Source organism: Chiloscyllium plagiosum, unplaced genomic scaffold, assembly GCF_037043375.1.
Source record: "Chiloscyllium plagiosum isolate Xiang-an unplaced genomic scaffold, Cpla_swu_hap1 HiC_scaffold_6, whole genome shotgun sequence".
Taxonomy (NCBI): domain Eukaryota; kingdom Metazoa; phylum Chordata; class Chondrichthyes; order Orectolobiformes; family Hemiscylliidae; genus Chiloscyllium; species Chiloscyllium plagiosum.
In genome coordinates, this window is record NW_028270144.1 from 14,895,417 (window position 1) to 14,911,134 (window position 15,718).

At 41.4% G+C, this 15,718-nt stretch overlaps 1 protein-coding gene across 7 annotated transcripts in view; it reads right to left on the reverse strand.

Moving 5' to 3' along the window:
* Positions 1–15,718, reverse strand: part of atp11a (ATPase phospholipid transporting 11A) — a 150,088-nt gene that overhangs the window by 93,045 nt on the left and 41,325 nt on the right. For all 7 annotated transcript variants that reach the window (XM_043691212.2, XM_043691213.2, XM_043691218.2 and 4 more), the window contains exons 2-3: positions 14,332–14,454; positions 1,971–2,060 (exon numbers count right to left, since the gene is read on the reverse strand). In XM_043691212.2, the coding sequence (XP_043547147.2) occupies positions 1,971–2,060; positions 14,332–14,454 (213 nt within the window). The remainder of the gene's footprint in view (positions 1–1,970; positions 2,061–14,331; positions 14,455–15,718) is intronic.

Below are 15,718 nucleotides of genomic sequence, written 5' to 3' on the forward strand. Positions count from 1 at the left end.
CATCAGGCACAACCTCATCAAGACCCTGTACAATTGTAACAGGGCATTTATGCTTTTAAAACTTCAACCCCCTTAACAATAAAAGACAACTTTCCATTTGCCTTCTTCATTACTTGCTCAACCTGGATGCTAGCTTGTTGCATTTCAAGGACAAAAATACCCATATCTCTTCCCACGATTTGGAGTCATTCTCAATTTAAATAATTCTCTGCCTTTTGATTCTTTCTACCAAAGCATATGACCTCCCACTTTCCTACATTAACTCCATTGCCAAGTCTTTGCCCACACAATCAACCTGTCTCACTCAATCTACAGATTCCTTGTGTCTACATCAAAGCATACCCTCCCATCTTTTTGTAGGACTAGCAAATTTGGATGCATTATACTCTGTCCCCTCCTCGAAGCAATTAATATAGATAATAAATAATTGAGGGCCTAGATCTGAGCCTTGTGGCATTGCACTGGTTACATATTTCCCACCTGAAAACAAATCTGTTAATCCTGATTCTCTCTCCTGTGTATCAATCCATACCACTACACTACCTTCAATAACCCGACGTCCCTTATTAGTTCCCCTTTATCAATGCTGCTTGTTATATCCTCAAAGAACATGAATTCCCTTTTAAAGAATCATTGGATTGCATTAAGCTTTTCTAAACATCCTGCTATCTTTACAATAATGGACTGCAGGATTTTCTCAGTGTCAGATGTTGGGCTAACAGCTTCCTGCTTTCTGTCTCCCTCCGTTTTTGTAAAGGGACATCACATCAGCGGTTTTCCAATCCAAATCCTCCCAGAATCCAGTAAATTCTGGAACGTTTTGACCAATGCCCCCAAATGCCTCTGCAGTCACTTCCTTTGAGTGCTTAATCATGTTGTCAATAATGTCTGCCATTATTTTGCTGACAATTGAGAGTCCCGGAAAGGCTGGAGCTTGTGACATTGGATTTCCCTTGCATTTTATGAACAGGACATACGAGGAAAATTCTGCATATTGTCAGGTCATGCCAGTGTTATAACTGTACTAAAATTGGCTGGTTAAGGGATCAGCTGGCTCAGGAGCACAAGTCTTCAGCACTGTAGTTTGGTTGTTGCCAGAGCTTGACATGATCTTTGCCATATCAAGTGCCTTCAGTCATTTCTTGCTATCACATGGAATGAATTAAACTGGTTGAAGACTGATAGTTGTAATGCTCAGGACTTCAGGAGGATGCCAAGATGGATCATCCGTTCAGCACTACAAGCTGAAAACATCAGCTTTTGCAATAACATGCTGGACTCTACTACCAATAAAGATGGAATGTTTATTGAGCGCTCTCTTAGTAGTTCTTTAATTATCTGACAATTTTCATGACAGGACGTGTCTTTCCTGCACAGCTTTGACCTGATGCATCGGTTATGAGATGATTGAGCTCTTTGACATGGTGCTTCTACTGGCTAGTATGCAGATACCTCTGTGGAATAAACATTGAGTAATTTTTACACTTACACTTGCATGCTCTCCAACAATTGTCATTCAATCAGGAATCATATCTTGGTGTGATGGTAAAAAGATGGATATGGTAGGAAATTAAGCTACATTTTGTGGTGGACTATAGACCTGTTCCTGCTGATGACACACAGCAATCATGGGTATCCAATTCTGAGCCCTAAATCTGTTCAGAATCCATTCCATTTAGCACAGTGATAGTGCCACACAACACAATGTCTCAGTGTGAAGTCTGGTTTTCATCTCCACAGGCCTGTGCAGTGGTGACTCCGAATACTGTCATCCATCTGCTACAGTAGGTAGATTGGTGGGGGTGAAGACAAGAAGTCTTTTTTTTCTCTTATGTTGGTTCTCTTACTGCCTGCTACAGCTCAAAAGTTACTGGACCTGATAAAACGATGTTTCACTTGAATAAAAACATAAAATCTGTCAAAGAAATGACTGAAGCCACATTGGGAATGTCTAATAGAATGTTTCATACCTGCACAAGGAATATGATCAGAAAATAGAAGTTAGCAATTCTTCTGAACTGTTCAAACAAGTTCTTGGGAATGAAGTTCCAGAAAGTATACTGTACAAGAAAAGAGAAATAGAAGTATTAACTTATAGTCAGTCATCCTGATTTGGACGTGTTAAAATATTTTCATTTATCAGAGCAAAATTTTCTTGTAACTTTGTGCAAGTCATTCAGTCACATCAAAATGATACAGTGTTTTCAAGAAAGTGCCTAACTAACCACTAACCCAAAGAAATGAGGGATGGGCATGTTCACAAAAAAAAAAAGAAACCAGCAAACTCTGACTCAGAAGCAAGAATGCTATCAATTGAGTCACAGGGACTCCCATTAAACTAGATGACACAGGCTTTACCTGGCTACCTGCCTGTTTTTCTCACTTTTGATTTGATTTTTATTTTATTATTGTCACATGTAATGAGATACAGTGAAAAGTATTGTTTTGAGTGCTACCCAATTCACAGAAATGTGGACTCATAGCAATACCTTTTTGGAAGGAGGCTCTTTAGCTATTTTCAGCTGTTAGTCTGCAGTCTTGTATGTTACAAAATTTCCATATGAGTTTCTGAATTTGCTTTTCCTCAAAAAAACTACAACAAAATCCTGATGAATTGAATACCAGAAGATTTGTCCTCAAATCTGGATTATGTGGAGCTTTGTGATAACTGATGAGGCCCCTCCATAACCCATTTTGCTGAAAAATACGTTCTACGGCAAAGAAAGTGCCAAATCAAAATGCTGTAGAGCAGTAAATTTGTTAAAACTTTCTTTATTCAATTTGTTCAAAAGTTACAATGACTAAACCTTATAAAATGCATTGAAAATATCAGGAGTTAGCTCCAGCAAGATTCAGCAATCATTTTTTGCTTAGCACTGTCGGCAGACAGTGTGATACAGTCAGCCATGTTGTCAATGCAGTCAAATGTGTCTTTGTGCAACAGTGCAGAATCCCAAAGCATTTCTACAACCTTTGCTAGGGAAACAGGCAGAGGAGCAGGTGGGAATTCATCTGATTCTTCAGGGTCACTGGCCTACTTGGTTGAAAAAGAATACTGCATCCATGATTACATTATCTGTCAGTTCTGTTGCAGACCACACAGCTTTGGCCACCTCCACAATGGAATTTTCAGCTCCTTCGCAATGTCTGCTTTTTACTTCATACCTCAGTTCTCCATTTGCTTTATCAATCAACTTCAGCCTCTCTCCAATTGACAATGCTTTAAAAACTTTCTCATAGATTTAGCCATATTTGTAGTGTTCATACATCTTTTCTTGGAACATCTTGATGTCAAATCCACGATTCATTGTGCTCCTGCATGACCTAACTGTGTCCTCATTTTGCATTGCAAACAAATGACAAGATTAGACAATTATATCTAATAAGGGGTTAGCGGTGCAGATTTCAGCTGATCAGAAGCATCACTATAGTGGATTTGTTATGTTGCCAATGCAAATTGTTGAGTACCAAGGTGCATGGGGAGTGGGGAGGTGATTATTGGCAGAGGTTTGTGGCCTGTTACGGAACATTTGCGGGAGATCAAGCCTTCAATCGAGGAGATGACTCGCCATTGTTTAATGCTATGGTTTTGCAATGTATTCTTTCTGGTGTTGCTGACATGATTTGGACAAACATGACGACCAGGTCCAAGAATTCTCAGTCGCAAATGAGGCAAGCAGTGGTCTATGACTAGGATGGTCAAAAGGAACCAAAACCATGAGCCAAGTTACAAGTAAAAACCAAGTATGACCAGCGACCTCATGATCCGTACCCTCCATGTACAGGTTAACGAATAACCCTACATCAGCTGGTTGTGGCTCTGACTTCACATTTTGTTGTTGAACTCACTTCCCCACACACCCAGCATCTAACTCAGGCTTGTCAAAGTAAATATGAGACAGCCCTTCTCAACAGGCCGCTACTTACCTTCTCTGACTGCACCACCTTGAATCGTGCTATGTTTTTAACAGAGCCACAGTACCTCTCCTCCTCTGAGCACGTTTGCCTGTTGAGAAATCACCTTTTTAACCACTGCTTGTGAGGATTTAGCTGACCTGTCACTTCCAAATGCAGAATTAATCCTCTATGTAGACGGAAGCTCCTTTGTTGCATCCATAGGACAACGTTGTTCAGGATATGTGGTTGCCACCGAGTCTGAGATTGTTGAGCTAGCAGCTTTCGTAACTCCATGGTCGACACAATAAGCTGAGCTGTTTGCCCTCATTCGTGCTTGCATTTTAGCAAATGAAAATCAGCAAATATATATATATATATACTGGCTCTCGATATGCTTTTGGCACGGCCCACGATTACGGAGAAAGTGAGGTCTGCAGGTGCTGGAGATCAGAGCTGGAAATGTGTTGCTGGAAAAGCGCAGTAGGTCAGGCAGCATCCAGGGAACAGGAGAATCGACGTTTCGGGCATAAGCCCTTCTTCAGGAATGAGGAAAGTTTGTCCAGCAAGGTAAGATAAAAGGTAGGGAGGAGGGACTTGGGGGAGGGGCGTCGGAAATGTGATAGGTGGAAAGAGGTCAAGGTGAGGGTGATAGGTCAGACTGGGGTGGGGGCGGAGAGGTCGGGAAGAAGATTGCAGGTTAGGAAGGCGGTGCTGAATTTGATGGATTTGACTGAGACAGGGTGGGGGGAGGGGAAATGAGGAAACTGGTGAAATCCGAGTTCATCCCTTGTGGTTGGAGGATTCCTAGCCGGAAGATGAGGCGTTCTTCCTCCAACCGTCGTTTTGTTGTGGTCTGACGATGGAGGAGTCCAAAGACCTGCATATCCTTGGTGGAGTGGGAGGGGGAATTGAAATGTTGAGCTACAGGGTGGTTGGGTTGGTTGGTCCGGGTGTCCTAGAGGTGTTCTCTGAAATGCTCCGCAAGTAGCCGGCCTGTCTCCCCAATATAGAGGAGGCCACATCGGGTGCAAAGGATGCAATAGATGATATGTGTGGAGGTGCAGGTGAATCTGTGGCGGATATGGAAGTTTCCTTTGGGGCCTTGGAGGGAGGTGAGGGGGGAGGTGTGGGCGCAGGTCTTGCACCTCCTGCGGTTGCAGGGGAAGGTGCCGGGAGTGGAGGTTGGGTTGGTGGGGGGTGTGGATCTGACGAGGGAGTCACGGAGGGAGTGGTCTTTACGGAATGCTGATAGGGGAGGGGAGGGAAATATATCCTTGGTGGTGGGGTCCGTTTGGAGGTAGCGGAAATGACGGCGGATGATGCGCTGTACATGGAGATTGGTGGGGTGGTAGGTGAGGACCAGTGGGGTTCTGTCCTGGTGGCGGTTGGAGGGGCGGGGTTCAAGGGCGGAGGAGCGGGAAGTGGAAGAGATGCGGTGGAGGGCATTACGGAGCCTTGTGGGAACCTAGGGCATTTTCAAGTTCCATGGAACAGCCCAATATTAATTTTTTTTTGTGCATAACCTCTTGCAGGCTTTGCAGTTACCAGTCAAAGTTAATCAAACGTTCGGCTCACACTGGTGCACAGATATAGTCTCCCAAGGCAATGAGCGGCTAAATGCTGCTGCCAAGCAGGCAGCCTTACACCCTGTACTTTTGGTTCCATTGGGTTCCCAACAAAACCTGATTAGAAACAGTATAAGGACCTGGGTGAGATACAGAAATTACAGGGGAACTCCACTGCTGGACTCAAATGGGGTGCTACCTCGATCCTCAAACCAAGTTATGGGTGACTCCTGTGGGACAAGTTTGTGTTCCTTCTTTGCTCCTACGAATCTTAGTTGATTATGTACACACTTGGGCAAGGAGGGAATGGTTAATACTTTATTACAAACATCGCAGCACCCAAATTTCCAAAATGCAGCTGAGAAATTAGCTAAAAGCATGCTTAATTTGTAAAAAGATGAATGCTGGAAAAGGGATGCATTGCAGTTCAGGAACCATCCCCTTGCCCGGTGGGCCTTTGCTTGTCTGCAACTTGACTTTATAGAATTACTTAGATTACGTTGTTATAAATATTGTTTAGTAATAGAAGATGGATCAAAGCTATCCCAACGACTGACAATACTGCTACAACAGTGGTAAAAATACTGTTGAGGGAAAATGATTCCCTTTTATGGACTTCCAGAAACCATAAGCTTAGCCAATGGACCATACTTTGCAGCTAGATTAAATGAGGAGATCTGCAAAGAGTTGGCTATAAAGCAACAATTCCACAGCACTCACCATCCAAAGGCAGCCGGGATGGTGGACCGAGTAAATGGCACTCAAAAGAATACGTTGGCCAAGTTAACACAGGAGACAGGACTGAACTGGTTGAATTCCTTACCTTTAGCACTATTCCATATGAGAGTTACCCCCTCAGGTCAAACAGTGCTATCTCCCACTGAGATTGTCTATGGGAAGCCAATGCGGACACCATGGGGACCTGGGGTAGCCTGACTTCCCCTTCCTGAAAAATTGGATATGCACACTCTGAGTGACGAAGTGGGAAAATATCTGCCTGAGTTAACCAAAACTCTCCAAAGTTTACATTCGCAGGTAAGCCAAGCCGACAAAGACGATGACAATCTATCTGAAGGAGACTATCCCTGCTATACAATCTGGAAATTTTGTCCTGATTAAGAACAGGGACCGGGGGACGTTGGAAACAAGGTGGAAAGGACCGTTTCAGGTGTTGCTGATCACCCCACAGCTGTGAAAGTGCAAGGACGACCCCACTTGATCCATAGATAATTGTAACTTTGGAGTGGGGGGGTATACTCTGAGGACATGTGCCAAACAGGTAGAGCAGGGAGCATGTTCATTTTGTGCTAAGATTCCCCACCAGAGTAAGACCATGATTCTCATGTCTGTTGCCCCCTCAATGCCAGTGAAATAACTTCAGTAAAATCCTTTTTGGCTTCGACTAATGGTAGGGTGGTCAACTGTTCATGAAATCAATACGGTACTGATTGTTAGCCATGTTGTTTTAAAGGGAGGAGCTCAAGAAAAGCCCCCGCGGATTCCAGGAAGTTCGTAACTGTCTTGCTAGTGCCCCCTCCTAAAGATCCGGTGAATGCTACCTGCTACTGTAGCAATAATCAGAGTGTGCCCCACGATGTGGAGTACAGTTCTGCTGTAAATTACCAGAGTATTTCACTTCCACTGCATCTAATGGAATCTATTGGGTGTGCGGGAACCGGGCCTACACCTGGTTGCCAGGAGAGAAAGCAGGCAATGGTGGAAGCACTAAATCCCAGGGCTGCCCTTGGAAGAGCTGATGTTACTTAGCATATTTTGTCCCTCATTTACAAATTTTAAGTCACTCCAAGGAACAACCTTATTGGGGTTGACAACAAAGGGCAATACCTGAATGAGAAAGGTTCTGGATGATCCTTTCTCCCCCTCATGGAACTGTCCGACCTTTGAGGGAAATAATTAATTTAGTAGCTGTCCTGGAGGGACTAGCTAACAATACAGTGGGGGCTGATACTCAGGCACAGGTAACTGAGTTTGCTGCTGAAATAGTAATGATGCAGCGGATCGTCCTACAAAATCAAATGGCTCTAGACTTTATCCTGGCAGAAAAACGACAGACATGTGCCATTATAGAGAAGGAATATTGTACTTATATTTCCTGATGAATCAACTAACATTACCAACCTTTCCAAACACATTACCCAAGAAATCCAGAAAATCCAAGATGGTGGTAACGACCTGCATGGGTTCAATAGTGGAACAGGATGTTGGCCATTTGGGGATCTTTTTGGGAATATTGGAGGCATGTTGTTACGTTTCGGGATTTATAATACTTATTGTAATTGCTTGCATTCTCTTATTAAGATACTTGTAGCCATTGGTATCCAGTTGCATAGTTATGAGCTTTAGGAATATTGTGTGATCATGAAATGATCAACAGGAGAGAATGATAGAGTATTAGAAGTAATAGTGAAAGGTTTTTGCTGAAAAACTGTTCTTGCTTAACTGCCCCTCCAACTATGGCTTGGGCTGCTTCCTATATTCAATGGAAAATTGTTAACCACACTACTTATCTGCTAATGATTCATGTGAAAAGTATGGGTTGAGAGATATGAGGGCTATAAACTGTACTGCTTTTATGCTATATACAGAGGTCCAACGAGAGCCCATCAAGTGAGAGCTTGACTGTTACTACACTGTTGACTCCAGATCTCTCACCGGCTAAGCTAAAATAAAGAGGTTAATGAAACTTTTTGTGTGGCCCAGAACTTTGAGTCGACAGCTGGATCCGAAATGTTAACTCTGATTTCTCTCCACAGATGCTGTCACACTTGCTGAGCTTTTCCAGGAATTTTATGTTTTTGCTTCTGATTTCCAGCATCTACAGTACTTTCAGTTTTAATGTCTTCCATGCTTGCATCATCTAAATTTTACCGTAGCTCAGAAACTTCACTATTTTTGTGGTGAATGCTCCCTATTGACCTAGCACTGATTTCCCTTTATGTGCAGGAAAGCTTCTTCCCTTTGCCCAGCATCATTCCCTGCAACTAAGCTCAGTACATGCTTTTCTTATTGGGCATCCCCCATACTGGATTAGGAAACTGCTTCCCTGTACATATTTTTTGAATTCTGCTCCCTTTGTGCCGATCACAGTAATTCTATGCCAGTCAACATTTGCGTAGTTGAGGAACCCAACTATTGTTTTTCAACCTTTTAGTAATTTGTCAACATGTTTGCATTTCTATCTCCTTCAGATTGTTTATATAATTGTAGAACACATCCAAACTGACTTCCCCTTGTTTTGCTGTTCAGTTCAATCAATTTGCTGATCATTCTAAGACGTCGTCACAGCCATAATTCTGTCTAATCAACACTGTGACCTCACTTCCTGCTTTATATTCTCAGCTTCCCACCCCCAGCCAAGCTAACCTAAACTTTCCAATTAGCATAAACAAAACCGAGTTTTAGAATATTAATCCTGGCTTTGTTGAGGTGAAATCTATTTGGTTTGTATAGTTCCTACCACCACCATACGTGGTCCAGAGATTTCAAGAAGCAAAACTCTCCTTTCCCATCTGCACCGTTTCTCCAGCTACTTATTCACCTGGTAATCTTCAGCACTCATCCGCACATTTTGAGATTATTAATTTTGAAGTCCTATCTTTTCAATTTCTTTCCTAGTTCACTAAATTCTGCCTGCAGAAATTCATTCCACTTTTTATCCACGTCACTGATGCCAGTATGAACTGCTTGTTCACAAACCCCCTTAGAATGTCCTCAGACTAATCAGCTATATCCTGGAGTCTGGCAAGACAAAGAGGCAGGTAGTCATATCCCCAGCCACAGAAATACCCATCTGTTCCCCTCACTAGATTCCCAACCACTCTTGCTTATCCACCTTTCTCCCTTCCTGTAGGGAAGCCACCCATGGTGTCAGAAAATTAGTTGTTTCATCACTGTCACTCATGTTTAGAGCTGAATACGGATTGGAGTGTAAAACATATGATTTCAAGTTTAATGTTATTCTGTTTCACTTATTCATATATTTCTTTTTGGAATTTGAACAAGGCTGGAAAGGCCAGCATTTATTGCTCATCCCTTGAGAAGGCAGTGACATGTTGTCCTGTAGTTTGCTAGGTCATTGGTAAACACCTGCAGCATTGAACAAAGAAGAGGAATAACCTTTGGCTCACTCAATTCTCTGTGTATTTCCTGCCTCTTCTGGATGGCCATTCTCTTGCTACCAGAAACTGTTACATTTTTAAGGTAGCTACTTCCTGGAACATATTCCTATAATGTGCTCAATGCTCACGTGTTTATCAATGACCTACAAAAGGCACAAAAATGTGAGAAACCAGTGACCCCAAATTTGTGAGTTAAGAGCTCATTGTAAGAAATGAGGCAAGCCATAGAATGACTAATGAAAACAGAATAGCCTACCAATTGCCAAATAAATCTCTCAGCCAGAGGATGCTGCGTGAGCACATTCTGACATTAAGTACAGTAGCACAAATTTGTTTGGCAGCCATAAAGACACAGATCAAATAGTTGAACAGTGCAGAAAATGGAACCAGTGAAGCATATTTTAAGAACAAAATCATTACAGAAACTTGAAAATTCATCCTTCAATGCTTAAAGAGGAAATGGTGCATTTGGCTCAAAAACTGCCCACGTGATCCTAGCTCAGTCCCATTTATTGATCATTCATAATGTCAGGATCTAAAACATAGGATTATCGAAGATATTGCCATTAGATTATAGAACCAGATGAATCAAGTACATAAGGTAACGTATTTGAAAAAAAAGAGAAATTGATTGCATCATTATTTGAGATAAACAGAAATGTCACACAATTTAAACTGGATATAGGATCACAGCTAAATATCCAATTTAGCTTCTAATAACCAATAACAACAGGGATGTCAATTATGCTGAAATACCCAGGGGGCCAATATACCATATGTGTAAGTATTATATAAGAACAACACCAAGCATCATTCCTACAACTCTCAAACTACTTCCTGCAATTTTAGGTCAGATTGTGAAGAGACCGACTGCAGAAATAAAGATTCAGTAACCTGGCCATAAAATCTGCTCACTAGAATACAAGGATCTGGTTCATGAAATGGTTCATTCAAACATGTTTGGCAGAGTGGTCAGCATGCTCCTCAAACAGAACATTAATGTTGGAAATTTGTCACAAGTGTAACTTTCTGATAAGTAGTAGCTGATGACTGATGTCAAACTGAAATGTTTTTTCCCTAATAACACTGAATATTCAAAAAATGTAAAACAAATTACAGCAACACAGAAGCAAAACATTCTGGAAACCTGAAAGAAAACAGAAAATGCTGGAATTGCTCAGCAAAGATCTCGCAACAACTGTGGAAGAACAACAAAGTTTAACAATCCAGGTCTGTGAATGCTAACTGTTTCTATCTCCACAGTTGCTGATAAGAGAAGCTGCAGGTTAGTTAATGAAAACTGCTTATAGGTGGCCACTAACTGTCACTGTGTGGTTAGGTGTTACATACTGTGAATAGGAAGCTCAGTTAGCACTTGTAACTTCGGTGCGCAAGATGAAAAGATGTACAAAAGTGAATAGTCTTTGCTGATAAGCAGGGTGGAGGATAAGCAGCGAGAGGAAAAATGTTACTACATTTTGCCTCCAATCCTTGTGGTTTGTATTAGGAGCATATATTTAATCTTCCTCTAACAAAACTAGGTCAAGTAATTAACTAGGAGATGAAATCTACACATCAAGTTGATTAAATGCATAGTCTAATCAATTAAATAAATAAAACATATTTAGAGAAATGACAGGGCAAGTGGTGGCCTGTGCCTGTGCAGTGTAGGAGTTTGTGGATAGTACGATGATCCCAAACAACCATACCTTCAAGTTTAAGAGGTGTTTCAGTTGTAAACATCATGTGACAACAGTGAAGGAGGAAAGAGTTGCCTGGACACTAATCCATGAGGCACTCACATCCATTACATTCCACTTGTACAGATCTGGCTAATGCTCATGAAGAGAAAGGTTTGAGCGTGAGACAGGTAGCCACGGGGCATAAGAGAAGTGTTAGCTTTTCCCTCAACCAGTTAACAGGTACAAGGTCTATTCTATCTACATAGGACAGCACAGGCATAAGGATGTATTAGTGAATTGAATATTGCAATGTGGTACAAGAAACCATTCAAATACAGAGAGTGAGAAAGAATATGGCAGCAGTGGGGGACAGCATTATAAGGGAGATGGATACTGTTTGCTGCAGCCATGTCCAGAGTTCTGTAGGTTTTCTTGCCTGCTCAGTGATAGGTTAAAGATATCCCTCTCAGCTAGAAATAAACTCGGAGTGCGAGGAGAAGGATTCAGTTACCATCACCCATTTAGGAACCAATTACATAGATACAACTGGGAAATCTGTTTCCTGACAGATATTGAGGAGTAAGGATCCAAATTAATAATTAGAACCTCTAAAGCTAATAATCCTTGGATTATTTCCTGAGCCATTTGGTAACTGGCACAAGGATAAACAGATCAGAATTGAATATATGGCTCAAAGAGTGGCATGGCAGAGAGAGGTCTCAATCATGGCCTACTGGCTAATGAAGAAAATGAGGGTATTTCATTGGTACAACTCCAAATGAATCAAATTGGGACAGTGTTACCCCTCATTGGGATGTGACACTGGAACTGAAGCCTCGGAGTTGACAGAAAAGATAAAGATATTAAACATTCACAAAACTCCCCAATTTATCTGACTTTCAGACCAGTTGACAGAAAGAGCAAACCAAGTTCCAGTATTTATCAAGAACCATTGTTAATTACAAACAAATAGATTCTAATTACAGATAAACAATTATGAACCATTGAACGATTATTTGGTAAAACTCTCACACCCTCATAAGCACACCCTCGACACAAGCAAAACAAAATGCTGTGGGAAGACTAGGAAAGTTATTCACTAGTCCCCTTCTACAGGATTTGCTGAGATAATATTTTGGCTGATCAGGACGTTGCTTCTCGATTTTCATTCTCTAGATACTTGTATTTGTTTGTAGTAGGCAGAGGTCAACTGATTCACGCTTACAAAGATCTTAGACTTATTAATTAAAAGTCACGGCCTGTAATAGTTGATGAAAGGAAATATAATGGCCATCTTTGGGCTTGAGGTGATTTCTACTGCAGTGAAGAAAGAGCTCCAATCCTCCCAGAGGTCTGATGGTTTCTCCCTCAAACATTCACACCCACAATTTGTTCAGCTGACTGGGAGCCAACCACAGAGTCATTGGCAGGAGAAGGCCTTTGTCATCAATAACTGGTCACCATTTCACAGATCAATCAGTTACTTATTGCCAGCCAAATCTCCATTCCCACACAGCCCCATGGTTCCAGCCTGACTGCAACTAGATTCTCCCACTGCTTGAACCAGAGGCAGTGTAAACAGCACTTACAATGAGTATCTGTCAACTTACTTTCAAAAAGTGCAGCACCAAATGAACAATCCTTACCTTTTAAACCAGACTTCTTCCCATTTCCACAATCAAACATACAGAAGATCTAAAAACTTTTACTAGAGTCTTGAAAAATATCATTCCTGTTTTGTGGGTTTAAAACTAAAAACTAAAGAGAGAAAATTATAATTCAAGAAAAAAAATAAAGGCCATAGACTGGTGTAGAAATTTAAGCATCAAAATGCTGATTGATGATTGGTGACAGGGATGAAGTTAAAAATGACCTACTTTATGAATAACCTCAAGTTTCAGAGAATATTCATAGAATTGCTGAAATTACACCAGTTTTCATCAGCAAAATATTCTACAGCTTCAAGTTTCCTCAATTTTTTCAAAATTAGAACTTGAGGATCATATGCTGCAAATTATTTATATTCCATGTCTTTTACATGTAATATGAAAACTAGAAACCAGTCTTTGCCATTGTTTCAGCTCAAATCAGAGAGAGAGTCAAAAGAAAATTGCAAGAACAAGATCACAACTAAAGAAAAGTAAAAGTGACTGTGGGCTTTGACTTGCCATAAGGTTGACCAGAGGAAGAGTCAGTCACCCTGGTGTAACACCACGTGCACAATACCAACATAGCAGTGGGTAACTGGGTGCCAAAAAACATGCTCAGGCTCTGACAACATTCCTCCCGTACATGCAGGAGGGAGAAACTGAACAAGAATGTCAGGAAGTGAAGCAGCAAACAGGAGAGACAACAGAATCGAGAAGGGAAGTAGCGAGTAAAGAGGGTGAGTCAACACAAAGGTCACAGAGCGAGGCAACGATCCAGAGAATTGGAAGTGGGAAACAAGCAAAACGATTGGGGAGGGATATGATGAGTGAATCAGGAGTGGGAAGGCTGGGGCAGGAAGGGTGAGTCAGTACTTAAACAGAGATGGACAGGTTCTGGATTGGTAAGGGGATCAAAGGTTATGGGAAGGAAGCAGGAGAATGGGGTTGACAAACATATGATCGAATGGCACAGCAGACTTGAGTGACCTAATTCCACTCCTACACTTTATGGTTGGGTGGGTCAGTGAAGACGAAGATCAGGAGTCAAAGAACAAGAGGGTCAGGTAGGAAGAGGGGAGTCAGGAGGGTCAACAAGAAATGGATTGAGTTAGCAGGGTAGGCAAGCACACTTAGCAGAGTTGATGAGCAGGAGTGTTGAGTGGAAAGTTACAGGTCAGGAGGGTTGCCACATGATGTGACTTAGCTAGATGCCCCCAGGCAATGGAGCACTGAAGGAGCAGTTTGCTTTGAAGAAACTGAACATGCTCAGTAACCACAGCAAAACACAAACAATGGCAGAATTATTAAGAAAACAAAAATGCATTATAAGAATACACTATAAAATGGGTGTCATCTATATTAAATAGCTGAATGAATGGGAAAAAAAGGAAAACTTTACCTTTGAAGACACAATCCTATTATCGGGATAATTTTGTACAATGTAAGCATCTGTGCCTGGAGGGGGTTCACGATGTCCAATGTAAACTGTCCGACTATCCACCCAGTTCTCTTCTCCAACACACTAAATAGAAAGAGGGATAATTAATGTCTAAATCTGCACAAAAATTATTTTTGACTAGTTGAATATTTGCCAACTAACTCACTTGTCAACTAATTGGCAGTCACAGAGTCGGAAAGATGTACAGTACAGAAATAGACCCCTTGGTCTAACTCGCCAACCCGATACCCTAAATTAATCCAGTCCTATTTGCTAGCATTTGGCCCATATCTCTCTGAACCCTTCCTATTCATATACTCATCCATCTGCCTTTTAAATATTACAAATAGGACTCAGTAAGATGCCTTCTCATGCAGTATAAATGTTGATTTTTCCCCCTAATTTGATACAAGTGCAAGGCAAAAAGTTTCCACAAGATGTCTTTTCACAGCAATACTCAAATTTCGTTCTACTAAATACTACAAGTTTAGTGACTTGCTACAATCTATTCATCTGAAAGCTTTCTCAAGTTACAAAATATTCAATGGAGAGTTTGAAAGTTATAAAATAGTCAATGGAGAAAGTTTTAAAATTAACTACTTCAATAGGCTGATTTGCTTTGATATTTTGCATTCACATGGTACTCAATGCTGAAATATAGCCTGAAGAGACTCCAAAAGTTAAACTCAACTTAAAATTGGGAGAGATGTCTCACGGACTAGTCAAGCAACATAATTATATAATCACAAAATCATACCTTAAAGACAATTTCCCAAACACCACCACCATCACCATCATTGAATATGTCTTGTCCCACTGGCAGGACAGACCCGTTAGAATCCAGCTTCACGGTGGTAAACAGTCAGGAGGGAGTTAACTCTTGCTTGCTTACTTGTGAAACTTGAAAAGGTTCAGAATAGATTCATGAGAATGTTGCCAAGGTTGGAGGGTTTGAGCTATAGGGTGGGGTTAAATAGGTTGGGGCTATTTTCCCTAGAGCTTTGGAGGCTGAGGGGTGACATTATAGTGGTTTATAAAATCATGAGGAGTATAGATAGGGTAAATAGACTCCCTTTTCCCCCCAAGGTAGGGAGTCTACAACGAGAGAGCATAGATTTAAGATGAGAGGGGAAAGATTTAAAAGGGATCGAAGGAGTAACTTTTTCACGGAGAAGGTGTTGTGTGTATGAAATGAGCTGCCAGAGGAAGTGATGGAGGCTGGTACAATTACAACATTTAAAAGGCACTTGGATGGGTATATGAATAAGAAGGGCTTAAGAGAGGAATTTGGGCCAAATGCTGGCAAATGGGACAAGACTAATTTAGGATATCTGGTTGGCATGGATGA